Genomic DNA, 13,595 nt, shown 5'->3' with positions numbered 1-13,595 from the left:
AGGATATGTTTCTCCTGCCTCTTCTAGGAAGAAGACTATTCTCTCCATCCAGTTTACATCGAAGAATCCTTTATTTACAGTATAGTGCCGTGCAACAGTTCAACCCAGACGGATAGTAATGTGATCCCCACATATGGGAATATAATTTATATACGTAGACTTACTTAACATCATTAATTATTATTATTTGCAGACGACAAACTGAAAATGAACACTAGGCTGTGCTACAGCGCGTTGTGGAAATTTCCTTCCATTCACTCAGAAAGAAACATCTAAGGCGAGCAGCCAAATTTACACGTTGCGTCGTCTCTACGAAAAAGGTGTTATCCCGTTTAGAGAAATGCACTTTGTATTGGAAAACATTATTTTTTAACAAATAAAGCCGTTTAATATTTTCAAAATCTTTGTTAGCCCACACTAAAGCTTAATTTACATTGATTTATTTAGCAGGCGATTTTACCCAAAGTGACGCACGAGTGAGGCAGATAGAAGCAGAAGCATGTTTGGTTCCAAGTTTTGACAAATTTCCGAAAGTGCTTTAAAACTTTCGTTAATTGAAAAATAAATGCCGTGGATATCGTAGTTAATAGTATATAATTGAGGCACCGAGGCGGCATGAGAGACGGCTTTTGTTGGGCTCTCTCCTCCCCCGAGCCGGACGGTGCGCCAGCCCCCCGGGTGACAGCGGGACAAAACTGCACTTCTCTTCCACACAAACTGATTCACTTCGTTCTTAAGCATCGAAAACAATGTAGCGTTTTATAATCAGTTTGCTCTAACTAACAACTTTGTGTTTTTTTAAAATTACTCTTTCGGACGAGCTGCTGTTCATCACCTCTGCAGGTTGTATTTTGCTTATTGTCCTTGGGAGATGCGATGTGAAATACAGTACTGCTTTCCTCCATTACTTTGAAAAGTTAACGTGTAAAAACAGCCGATTTGGACGATGCAAGCGGAGTAAGGATTTACCTACACTGGGAATTAAAAGGCTTTCTTTAAACCCCGTAGCACTGAGTGCGGATTGCATCCCAGTTCTTGGCGAACCATGCATGCGTTTTTGTTTGTCGCGATCGTGTTTCACCTCCATCGGCTGATCGGTGCGGAGCCCCGGGCCAAGTGCCAGGCTCGCTGCGATGTCAGCCTGTGTCCGAGCCCCATCTGCCCCAGCGGTTACGTGCCCGACCGCTGCAACTGCTGCCTGGTGTGCGCCCAGGGCGAGGGGGCGCCCTGTGGCCTTAAGGACGACCTGCCGTGCGGAGACGGGCTGGAATGCAAGCATCCCGCCGGGAGACGGCTCTCCAAGGGCGTGTGCCAGTGCAAGCAGAGCCAGGCGGTGTGCGGCAGCGACGGCGAGACGTACGCTAACGTCTGCCAGCTGAAGGCCGCTAACCGCAGGGCTCAGCAGCTGGGACAGCCCGCCCCCAGCCAAGCTCATCAGGGACAATGCCAGCCCGCCGCAGGTAGGTTACTGGCGTTTCAATAACAAGCGTTATATCGTGTAATTCTGGGGCACTGGAGTAAAAGCAGATAAGCAGTGGCAGTGATAGTGTTTTTATTTAATTGCAGAAGTGTTCACTGCACTGAATCTGTCACCTGCCTTTGCCACCAAGTGTCCCCCACCTAGAAACGATTGTTTGATCCAGTCTAAAGTTCAGTATTTTCTGTCACTGAAACCACCTAAAGTCTGGGTGCCAGAGTTGGTGGTCTAATGGTAATTCGTGCTTTGGGGGAGTGGGGGGGGCAGTCAGGCCCCACTTATTATCATCCACAGTCACTCTGCCATGGATTTCCTAATGCCCCCCCCCCCCCCCCCCGCCAATGTCATGTTTATTGCTGTGCCCCCCCCATGGCTTTGATAAACCAGGGTGATGAATAGAGAATACGCCCCTCCAGTCAATCTGGAGATATAACAGATGATGAGAGAGGGTGAAGGGGGGGATCCCCAGTCTGAGGGGCAGCAGGATACAGACAGGACTTCCCCCGAGGCCTCACAGGAAGCGGAAACACCAGGGCAAGAGGGCAAGTCGGATGTGGTTTTGGGGCTTTTAAGGCTCCTTGGGACTCATTTAACCAGGAAAAAGGCTGAGGGACACAAATGACTGAAATTAAAGTCCAGCCTTGTCTGACATCTGCCCTTTTATCAATTCTGGACAATTAAGAGCCAGACAGACAAAATGAGAGGATTAATCAGATCCCTCTGGTCCTCATTGCCTCTCCAAAGCAGGGGCACAGTCAGCTTTGGACCATAGATGTTCTTCATTTTAGATGAGCTTGGATTCTCAGAATGGTCCTGTCATCTCGGATAGCCTTATTTTGTACCTATTTGTTGACCTCACTGACTTCGAGACTGCAGTAGATGTCCAATAAAGGCATTTTAAGCTCCTCGGTACTTAGCATTAAATTTAAAAATGTCGAGATTTAATCTCAAGGGCATAATATATAAATGTAGCCTGAAACATTTTTTCCACATTAACTTTCAAGTCCTTGCATAAGGTTTAGTGGAAACACTAAAGGTTAAGTCCTTAAATCAAAAAATAGGTACAAAAATAAAGTGACTGACCCATAATAATCGCAGTTATAATTCCTCAGTGGATATATTAGTCTAAGGGCAAAATCAACAGTGTTAAGTAGGACAAAATGACATAGGAGACCTTTCTGTGCTGGTCTGCTGGGAGAGCAGCGGTTTGTCGCATCCTGCACTGACAGAGCGGTATTGTCTGTTCCCAGTCTTATGTCTCCCCACACCCATTCAAATGAGGTCGTTGGATCTGTTCAGGTCGACTTAAAGCGACCAAAACGTCACTTTACCTTCTCTTCAGTGTCCAACTGCTAGTACCTAATTGACATCCATCCTTTTATGCTGGGTAACTGGTTATGGAAGATGTGGGCACTAGTCAGGAGGCACCCAGGGATGGGATGCAAGCCCATTGCAGACACCGTGACACCTACCTGCCACCTAGCCTGCACATACACAAGGAGCACATGCAGAAACGGCAACCAGAACCAAGGACAGGACTCCAACCCTCAACCTTGAAGTTATGACACTACATTGCTAACGACTGATATTGTAATTATGTTTCCCACACAGGGACAAATGAATGAATGACAGCTGCATTCATAAAGCACTTTTCAAGACACCCAAAGCATTTTACCGATTCAATCAGGAGCTGCTTCATCCGCCACCACTGTGTAGATCCTGGATGATGTGACAGCAGCCATTTTTCACCAAATACACTCACCACACAGTAGCTAAGGTGGAGAAGGGGCAGGATATAGATAACAATATGACTTGAATAAACACCAAATGCGTAAATATTGTTCATATATCTTCTAACACCCTTAGAAGTAGAGAAAAAGCAGAAGCTTATGTGTCTGTATCTCTAACACTGAAGACAAAGGCAGCTTATGGTCTCCTGTTTCATGAGCAGGGTTACCAATGTAAGGGTGCTTATCCATTTAAGGATAGCTGAGATGGAGATCTACTCATGGCGCCACAATAGCGGCCGGACCCCTTCCCCGTAAATGTGCTGTACGTTTCCTGAAATGTTAATGCCTATCCCCCGAAGACTCTTCTCTGCCTGTTAAATTATTTTGCAGGACCTAAGATGAAATCCAGTTATTGCACATTGACCTTGTTAACTCAAATATTACAGTAAAATAATGAACTAAACACATGTAGAAAAAATGTAAACTATGTAAACTACTTGGGTTAAATCTGCAAACTGAGCAGTACATGCAGTCACTGAGACGATGTGGTGGATGACTCTGCGCTTGCTGCTTCACGGTTTGAATTATGACAGTTAAAAGGTCTGACCTGTAGATACTGCCAAAGCCCAAACGTCAACCTTCGGGCTGTTTAATTACAGTGTAAATCTCACCAGAGTCAGAGGAAGCCCTGGTCACAAATGGAAGGCTCCAAAGCTAACCCTGCTGGAATTAAATGCCAGGAATATCCTAATCACAGGTTAGAGCACAAGTCCTCCATGACCTAAGCAAGCAAAGGGAGCAATTTTGAACCATTCTTATTATTTTTAGACAAATGACTTAAGGATAATTTCCAAGTTGCTGAAATAGTACACTCTTTTTAGACTCTGAAAAAGTACTTGGAGGTTTAGAAGCTATTATACAATTATGAGGAGTGAAACCAACATCAAGTTACTAAGCCTTTTACGTGACGATTTTTTGTATTTTAATTTTTTCGGACTCCTTGTCAAACATGACGCACTGTATCCAAAACGCTTACAAATCCTTCACCACTGACATTATTCCTCCGAAGCCAAAGGTCAGAATGTGAAGGTGGAGGAAGGGTAAGATTGTTACTTGTTAACATGACTCATTCTTTCTGTTAGTTTAGGTTCCTCAGAGCCCGATAGTCCGAGGTATAAGTTTAACTTCATTGCGGACGTTGTGGAAAAGATCGCCCCTGCTGTGGTCCACATCGAGCTCTTCCTCAGGTTTGTCTCGAGGTATTTTTGGTTCTGGGATACAGGTACGCAAGACCTGTAAGACGATTTAGCATTAGCTGTTGTCGTAACTCTTTAGGTAAAAAGCCCCTATCATGCTTGAAACATCTCACAGGTTTAACATCCCGCTAATCGCTGCTTTTCTCCCAGACACCCTCTTTTCGATCGCAGCGTGCCTCTGTCCAGCGGGTCGGGCTTCATCATGTCAGATACTGGCCTCATCGTCACCAACGCCCACGTGGTGACCAGCGCGGCGCCCGTGTCCGGCCAGCAGCAGCTCCGCGTGCAGACCCAGGATGGCGAGGTGCACGAGGCCAACATCAAGGACATCGACAAGAAATTGGACATTGCCACCATCAAGGTGACCCCTCAGGTAAGCATCACTTCCCAGTTACCCCATTGCTTTAAGTAGCCCAGTCATACGGGTCTGTCGGGTGCTGCTGTAAAGCTGCCTTCCCTTAAACAATTCTTAGCCAAACACTTTTGCTGACATAAAGAGGTCAAGAAGTACGTTCTTCTCGTCTGGTGACATTTGATACATTCCACATCCATCCATCTCGCAATCCATCTTTCATATTTTTTATTCCACGTAGAGTACATTCAGCATCCATCTGATAACGCACATTTGTTGTGGGGGATTTTGCTCCACCGTAACTCTAGCGTCCTGTGTGGCAGAGGGTTTCAGATGCGGCTTGTGTGGGCCTTACCAATCCCGCTGGGGGTGGGGGGGGGGGGGGGGAGCTTTGTAGCAGTGACTCAAAGAGGGGGGGAGGTCTAGAAGAGAGATTTATCGGGCCAAAAGTCAAACTGGCCAAAAACGCTGCAATGAGGCGAAAATTAAACTCTGATGCCGCTCGCCGTTAATGCCAACGTGCTAACAAGAGCTCCATGTGAAACCGAATGACTGACGTGTGACGTTGACCTTCAAACTATAAACGTTACTCATAGTCTCGTTAAGGAACTCCTTGTGTAGCTGCTAAACACGGCCTGCGGCACACAGTGATTCGGACAGAGGCCGCTAACATGGAGCCGATGGAGGTCTCCAAGAGATGGGAAAGGAGGGACGTGAACTTTGCCCTTTTCCTGGAAGCGCCGTTTGATCGTCCATATGGCCCTACAACGCCGCTGACATTTCAGCCCTTTCATTTGTAGTTTATCAAACGGAAGAAAGTCCTTTTTATTCCCTGCCACCTAGCAAAGTGACAGCACCACGGTGTTTGATGAAGCGTCTTTGTAGAGTTTCAAGTGCTGAGCATACATTTTTTTTTTTTTTAGACTAGAAAAACTACAAGAGGAACTTGTGTTTAGAGATCTGAGTACTTGGAGATAAAAGATACTGCTGATCCCTTAGAGTTTCTGTTTCATTTTTAGAGGGCAGTGCTGATGTCGGATGTGAGTATCTGTGCCATCTTCAGCTGCAAAATAGGCAGAACTTACACAAGATGAACGATAAACCAGGAAATACAGGGTGAATAGGGGACTTGGCGAGTGCTTGATCACTCATTTGAAGGTTAATAATGTTTTCTTTTCAGCCCTAAAGTAATTAAACTTGTAAACCCATTTTTTTTGTAATCATCCACATTATAGCTGAATGTTCACCTGAGCAAGGTGAGATCTCGCCAGCTACTCTGCTGGTACGAATTGAACTTGTTCTATTCCTTCATCTATGATGCTGTCCCACATCGAAGCGTAAATCTCAGCACACTTTCTTAGTAGCCTGGTCCTTACTGTCCGCAAATACGCAACCAGGGAGAAATTTAGATGCTGAATAATAGCTCTTGAAGTTAGGCTCACACGGGACAACTGCGTGACTCACTCACCCACAGAGAGACACTCTCCAGGCATTGAATCTCCCGAACGTAACGGCACTGCTCAAGCAGACAGTACATTTGTGTATTAGAAACACGATTTGTTTGCTGTTTTGCAACCTGGGTCCTAACTCCCAGTGGTATGGACGTGTGCGTGACAAAGAAAACCATTATTTATATTTAAACTCCTTTTTCACCATTCATAGCTTCCAAGTGATTACGTGAAGCTGCAGACTCGCCAGATCTCTGTAAAATCACTACCCGCGATGTTTGTTACACTTAACAAATTTAAAGAGGTGTTTTTTCTTTGGTTTTCTTGTGCTAGAAAAGCACAGGGCCGTTTCTGCTCGGACCAAGAAAACCGCTGGGATTAATCGGAACGCTTCGTTTCATTTTCCTAATGCTCAACAGATGCAGGTTCTGTTATTCTGTGGTGATGACGGTCTGCGTTATAATTTGATGTACTTGGCGGTGGGTGCGCAGCGTGAGCCAGAGGCTGGCTGGTGTCTGCCTGGGGAGGGTCATGAACTCTCACGCACGGTCTCTGTCAGGATGGGCTGTTTAGTGGTGCTAGGTGTTAGTACAAGCAGTAGGCAAAATAATCCTCAAAAAGTCACCCTTAAATACAGACCAAAAAGGCCAGCTTTTATTTCCATAGCTTTCAAAATGTAGTTTTTAAAGACAAAAATTCTGTGACTTCAGATTAAAGAAAAATAATCAGCTTTTCTATAATTAGGAAGATCTCTGTAAAAGAGGGAAGGCAGATATGAAATGTTCCCTGCTTTCAAAAATATGTATATGAAGGTTTTTATTCTATTTTAGTGCTTAAGCATCTGCTTGAAGAGATTATTTCCCTAATTGAAGTGAATTAGTCCTTTTCGGCTCAGTCCTTATGTTCAGTCCTAAGCAAGGCAGAAACCGAACTTGTATGTTCTGGTCCGTTTCCACCTCAGAAAAAGTTGCCTGTTCTCCTGCTGGGCCAGTCGGCGGACCTGCGCCCCGGGGAGTTCGTGGTGGCCATCGGAAGCCCCTTCGCCCTGCAGAACACCGTCACCACCGGCATCGTCAGCACCGCACAGCGGGACGGCAAGGAGCTGGGCCTCCGCGACTCGGACATGGACTACATACAGACGGACGCCATTATCAATGTAAACATGCCCTGTCTTCATGCACCTGCAAGGGACACAGTCACAGTCTCTCTGAATGTTTATTTCACTTTCTGTAATTTAGGGGGTGCACAAGGGTCACAATCCTCACATGGTTGGCGATTTAAAAACTGCCTGTATGCCTCCCCTGACTAAGATCTGAAATGCATATATCAGTGATTTTGTAGATTGTTGATTTTCTTTTGACCGGTTCATGTTTTTCCATACAGTATGGGAATTCAGGAGGCCCTCTTGTAAATTTGGTAAGCTTCACAGCATATGTAACATTCTCATGTCTCTCCAGTCACATGTATGTTTTTTAATTGCTAACACATGGGGAAATGATGACTGTGACGGTTAACGAGGCAAACCTCGTCTGTCTCAGGATGGGGAAGTGATCGGGATCAACACCTTGAAGGTCGCGGCGGGAATCTCGTTTGCCATTCCCTCAGATAGAATCACTCGTTTTCTTAATGAGTCTCTCAACAAACACGGCAAAGGTAAGCAGGTTTTCTAATTTCCCAATTAAAATGATCAAATATAATACAATATGCCTTGCCAATCAGTTTGGAACTGGATGAACTTTCTAATTCCTGATTACAGACACTCTGATGGTCCACATTTTTTGCTCCCTCCCAATTCCCTGGGATTTCCGCCTGGAGATCCCTGAGGACTGGTTTGAGAAACACAGCTCTAAATAATGGTTGCGGAAGTGTCCTTTGATGTGGACCAGCCACAATCACATCAAGCATTCTTGTTTACACCAAGAAACAAGCAGGAGTGTCACTGGAGATTTATGAAAAGGGAAGCTACGCCTTTACTGGGGGGGGAGTCTGATTTTAATGAAAATGAATGAGAACATACAGTTTAAACTAATTAGTCTATATTTCTTCGGGGCGCTCAAAAGCATTGGAAAAAATCAGCACTAGCGATATCCCTGGAAACACACACTAGCAGGGATCAGTCCGATGGAAAGTAACAAGGGAGGAAAAAAATCACCAAGCCCATATTCGAACAAACACTTCAGATGCTATTTCTCTGAAACTCAGACAAGCGCATCTGTACGTAATATACCGTAAGGGTCATGGGTAGTTAGATCTGAACTGGGTTAATACTAACCCTCTTACTTTGCCTACTTCTGTGTATTTCATATTTGAGACTGTTGTGGTGCCTCTTCACTGTGACATATGTGAATTTGTTTTTTTTTTTGCAGAGGTGAGATCGGTCAAGAAACGTTTTATTGGGATTCGGATGCTTACTATCACCCAAGCGTAAGTGGAAGGACATTAATATTAATGGTTTACTCATTTGGGTGTCCTTCAGTGGAGTTCGAACTAAAATTCCATGCAGAAGTGGAGAGAAAAAAAAGCTTGTTTCCATTCCTTCGTGAAAAGATAAATTAAGTGCAGCCCGCTTTGCAGGATGTCTGTTGATTGAAACATGAGTACGTTTGGGTTTTGTTGGATCAGCAGTGACTCCTGCGGCTCTTCTCCATGATTCACGCAGATTAGTGGAGGAGCTGAAACAGCAGAACACAGACTTCCCCGACATCAGCAGTGGCATCTACGTGCATGAAGTCGTGCCCAACTCCCCGGCTCAGAAGTATGTGCAAGGCCCTGCCTAGCGTCAGGCGGGCTTCAGTGGTGTCAGCCACCATTGGCAAGCTGGGTCTCAGATTTCCTCCTTGTAACATTTTGCAGAGCGTGCTGAAGTCAAGTTAGTGTCATTTCATGCTGTTACATGCACACATGTAAGGTCGTGTGAACAACATTGGAGAGAAAACCAACTGGAAGGTTTGTTCAATCATAACCAAGCAAAGTGGCTTCAATAAGTCTGCTCGACACCCTAAACCTAATAAACCTTCCTTCCGCAGCTACAGGAATAGTATACCTGTAGCTACTAATTATAATACTGACTGTTAAATAGATTTACTCGTACCTTGGAAGACTGCAGGAATCCAGTAACCCTTATGAAATTACAGATGTTCCCCGGGTTACGATAGGGTTATGTTCCGATAAACCTATTCTAAGGTAAAAATATCTTAAGGCAAAAATGCAATTTATTACAGTACACCTAACCTAACAAACATCACAGCCAAGCTCAGCCCTGCCTACCTTAAACTTGATTAGAACACTTACCTTAGCCTACAGTACTGCAAAATCATTAGCACAAAGGGCTCCATTTTCCACACAAAGTGGTTTTGCTAGCTTCGTACCAGCGCGTTACTCATTTTCACGCCATGCACGCACGCCGTCAACCCACTTTCTGCTCGTAGGAGTGGTGTTTTTTAAATGAGGCGTGGCCGGGCATATTGTCGGAGCATTGCTATTTTAAGGCAGAGAAATGTCACTGCGCTTTTGACGGACAAAAACCACGTCTAAAGTCAGTGGCGCATTGTTGAATGGTATTTATGCGGCACGTTTTAGAAACATGCGGGTGCACGGTGTTTGTTATTGACACAGATACGCGCACTTTTTAAATTTTTATTTCACGTGTATACGTTTTTTATAGAGTACATCTGGTCCTTTCACGTAGTCATACTGTTTAATGAAATACCAAAAGAAAAACAATACATATTAAGTAAAGAACAAACTGTATCATTAGAAAAACTTTCGAATTCATTATCAGAATTAAGCGCATAATGTGCACAATGTAATTGAAAGGGCATTTCGATTGCTGAAAATGTGTTTCAGATATATAGATATGTCAGGTGGAACACTACAACGCAGCTCTCAGAAGGTCGCAGCGTTCTTTGTAACTTGCGTAACATTATCTGTCGGACGAAAATTAGAACACATTAGAGGACTTTAGAAGGGATGATGCTGAATTGCATGTGCTGATGCCAACAAAGGCAGCAGCGCGGGCAAGGAAGGGTCAGCTGGCAGAAGAGCTGAAGCGTCTCTAGCCTGGCAAGGAATCTAAACTGTGAGAATAGAAAAATAACAGCCCTATTGCCTCTGGTTGTGTTTTGCTTGAACAAAAATCACACTTTTATTTATATTTTGCAAATTGCAGACCCAAAATTCAGCAGCGAGCTTCTGTTTTCCCTGTCTTCTGACATCATTATATGGCTTCCGGCATGAACTGGTGATGCCAGACTCACTGCTTCCTCATCCCACGCCTGCTTCAGCCCGAAAGGCTTAGGTGGAACAGTGCTGCTCCCATAGATTATGTGCTCATGCCTTTTCACCTTGTGCATGAGCACATCTGCTTCCTTGGCCGAAAAGTGATCTGGTTTGCCGGGCGAACGCACCATTGTAATAGTAATCCGTCGTTATTCATGCCTTTTAAAGGTGAGGTGACATGCTGATTGGTTCACTGCATGTTACGCCCAAAACACGTCTCTGAATAATTAATAGAGTTAGGACAACCTTTTTCTGCCTTGCACTGGCGCAAAGTCTGGTTTTTCTATCATCAAAATAGCAAAATCTATTTTGAGCATGCCCATAACCATTAGTTCTGCTTCGTGCTTTGCGTTAGATCATCAAAATAGAGCCCAAGGCCTAAGTGTTGAATATCTTGTGTAATTTATTGAATAATTATACCCAATGTAAAGTTGAAATATCGTAACACAGACCATCATAACCTAGGGAGCATCTGTACTTTGGTATGGAGGTAAGACTAACAGGTGATGACAGGGTGTTTGGTGATCATTTCCCCTCCCCCGCTTACCGCAGGGGCGGCATCAAAGACGGCGACATCATCGTGAAGCTGAACGGCCGCATGCTGGAGAGCACCGTCGACTTGCAGGAAGCGCTGATGGAGGACACAGCCCTGCTGCTGGAGGTTCGCCGTGGCAACGACGACCTGCTGTTCCACATCGAGCCCGACGTCATAATGCAGTGACCTGCAGGAAGCCTTGGGCTGGCGGTAACAGCAAAAGCAAGGCACCAACGGTCCCACTGCTCGCCCCAGTTACTGCCAAGGAAGTCGACAAAAAGCCCTCGACCCCCAACACCTGTGAGAGCCATTAGCGTACACAGTAGACGACTGCCATTTTTCATCAAAATATGACTTATACCAGTTATGCAGAACTAGCCATTAAATTTTATATTTATTCATAAGAGAATAGCACGTATCCGAAGGAAATGTTTACAACTGTCTGTATTCGTGAACAAGTGCCTTGTAGATGCAGGAGCAATGACCAGTGCTGCGTTATATGTGATTGACACGCTGCCAGGCAGACTAAGGACTCTGACAATGTTTTCCTCTACAATTGAAGAAAAATGACCCACAATGTGACAACGAAGTAAAGTTGTGATTTTTCTGATAAATTTGAGATCATCGTCCTGGTTCACTGTCCCCACATCAATGAGTGTATGCTTACCTAGAAAAAAATTCTGGTTTAAAGCAGGTTATATGACAAACTACAAGTTCAATACCTTTCAGTCAAACTTATAATCATTATTAGTTAGGTTCAGAAAGAATAGTTTAACCAGTAGATGCACTGGGCTGTAGTTCAGCTTGATTTTAAGAGTTAATCCCATTGGCCAAAAAGCACAATAAAGTCTTTTAAAGCTGACCTGACAATTTCCTACAGCAGAGGGAAATACAGCATTCTATAGACAGAGGTTTGGCTTTGTGAGCTTCAGAAAACAGCTGGAAGGAAGAAGAGTAAAATCCCAGGAACAGACCATGAATAAATTAACTTCTGGGTTTCCCCCCACGTGAAATTAAACAGTCTGTCATGCACATAGATCGTTTCCTTTACAGATTATTATTCCTATTTCCGCTGCAAAGTCTGCAGAATTATTGCCAGGCCTCTTTTCTCAAATGTATTATACTGTGCAAAAGTCCTAGCTAGACAAGGAAAATGATGTTTGAATGATCTTCATGTTGGTGTACAACAGTGATGTCTGCAGAGTGTGTCTGCTTAGCCATTTCAAAACCTCCCCTAGAGTCACCGCAGTATTTGCAGCCAACATCCTATACACCCATGTATATTTTGACTCAACCACTACCTCACCTCGTACGGCTAACCAATACCTCACTGACTTTTTTGACTAATTAAATTAAGTGATTTGAAATTTATCAAACACATGGAATGGCTGTGGTGCCTCCGAGGAGAGGTTTAGGAACCAAAGCCGTGACTTTTTGGAGAACGGAAGAAATTCTTGATAGTTTTTTGTGTAACTCTGAATTTTCAAATATTAAATTGTGTTTTTTATTCTGAGTATACACTTATTGCCCAGATAAATAGCTTGAAACATTTCCTTTGACTGCCTAAGACTTTCGCACAGTACTGTACATTACAACTGAAAATGATTACCGCACGGCAAGTCTACACATATGTCTCCCTTTACAGCTACAAAAGTGGTCGTCAAAAAAAGTCATATGGACACAATGTTCTCAGTAAGCAGGCAAGTAGGTGTAACATATGCACAATGAAGCCAAAAGACTAGAGTTTGCTTCTCCCCCAGTGAAAGGTTGCCTCTCTAAGGTGTGAGGTTTATGGGATCGTCCAGTCAGAGGGCAAGGTAATTGAGACTCAAAGAGAAATTAGTCTGTGCTATCTTGTTTATACTGTGGTGAAGCATGTCTGTCCGTAAGGGATTGGGACTTTCCAGGCTGAGCAGGCCCCCTCCCCCAGCTGTGGAAATGGTCACTAAATGATTTGAGGGGCGTGAAAACGATGTACTCCACATGTCACTACATCTCAATGTATGAGAACCGTTATGGAAGATTCTGGAACAGCGCCTGAAAGAGTTTTTCCAAGACCACCAATGAAACACCGAATGATGTAATTTCTCACGGAAAAATTGCACCAGATGCCCCTAGTAGAGGTCCAGACGTGTGGAATTTATGCTCCGGTGCCTTTATGTTGTTCTGCTGGCTTGTAGGGGCCCAAGCTCTCCAAAGAGATTATCCCGGTTTTGTTATTTTCGATGTTACTTGGTGGTCCGTTTCATTACAGTTGAGGAGGTGAAGCAGGTTGATCGTCTGATCCTGTAGAATCTTCTAGCAGGAACCAGCGTGAAAGGAATGAACCTGGGAGTCTGGTGATAGATACAATCCCTTCTCATTCTAGCTTGTTTTTTTTGGCTAGGACAGCAGAGGGTGCCAGGGTGTACTCCCCCAACGAGGCCACATCCCAGCCACAAACACCCTCCGTTCTAATCCCGAAACTATGCCACGTCTGTCTGACCGAGTGTCCGCTGGTTCTATGCCGAATTAAGCAG

General features: G+C 44.4%; 1 protein-coding gene across 2 annotated transcripts; it reads left to right on the top strand.

Annotated features, from left to right (window-relative positions):
* The first annotated feature begins 233 nt into the window (after positions 1–233).
* On the top strand, positions 234–11,695 carry LOC111842613 (serine protease HTRA3-like). Of its 2 annotated transcripts, none has more exons than XM_023809408.2 (9): positions 234–1,460; positions 4,355–4,454; positions 4,614–4,836; positions 7,225–7,419; positions 7,647–7,679; positions 7,802–7,916; positions 8,630–8,687; positions 8,923–9,018; positions 11,094–11,695. In XM_023809408.2, the coding sequence occupies exons 1-9, from the start codon at positions 1,046–1,048 to the stop codon at positions 11,260–11,262; spliced, it is 1,404 nt and encodes a 467-aa protein (XP_023665176.1). In that variant the 5' UTR covers positions 234–1,045; the 3' UTR covers positions 11,263–11,695. The 2 variants fall into 2 exon arrangements, with proteins under 2 accessions (XP_023665176.1, XP_023665177.1); XM_023809409.2 differs by having other exon boundaries at positions 1,294–1,460; positions 4,350–4,454.
* Positions 11,696–13,595: the final 1,900 nt, after the last annotated feature.

The sequence above is a fragment of the Paramormyrops kingsleyae genome, chromosome 12, assembly GCF_048594095.1.
Source record: "Paramormyrops kingsleyae isolate MSU_618 chromosome 12, PKINGS_0.4, whole genome shotgun sequence".
Lineage (NCBI taxonomy): Eukaryota > Metazoa > Chordata > Actinopteri > Osteoglossiformes > Mormyridae > Paramormyrops > Paramormyrops kingsleyae.
This window is presented reverse-complemented; position numbering and strand designations above follow the sequence as displayed.

What these genes read in the sequence shown, in the direction of transcription:
- LOC111842613 (XM_023809408.2), top strand. Translation starts at nt 1,046, where the DNA reads ATGCATGCGTTTTTGTTTGTCGCGATCGTGTTTCACCTCCATCGGCTG. An exon ending in CCATCAAGGTGACCCCTCAG is followed by an intron (nt 4,837 to 7,224) that starts GTAAGCATCACT and finishes TTTCCACCTCAG; the next exon opens with AAAAAGTTGCCTGTTCTCCT. An exon ending in TCTCAACAAACACGGCAAAG is followed by an intron (nt 7,917 to 8,629) that starts GTAAGCAGGTTT and finishes TTTTTTTTGCAG; the next exon opens with AGGTGAGATCGGTCAAGAAA.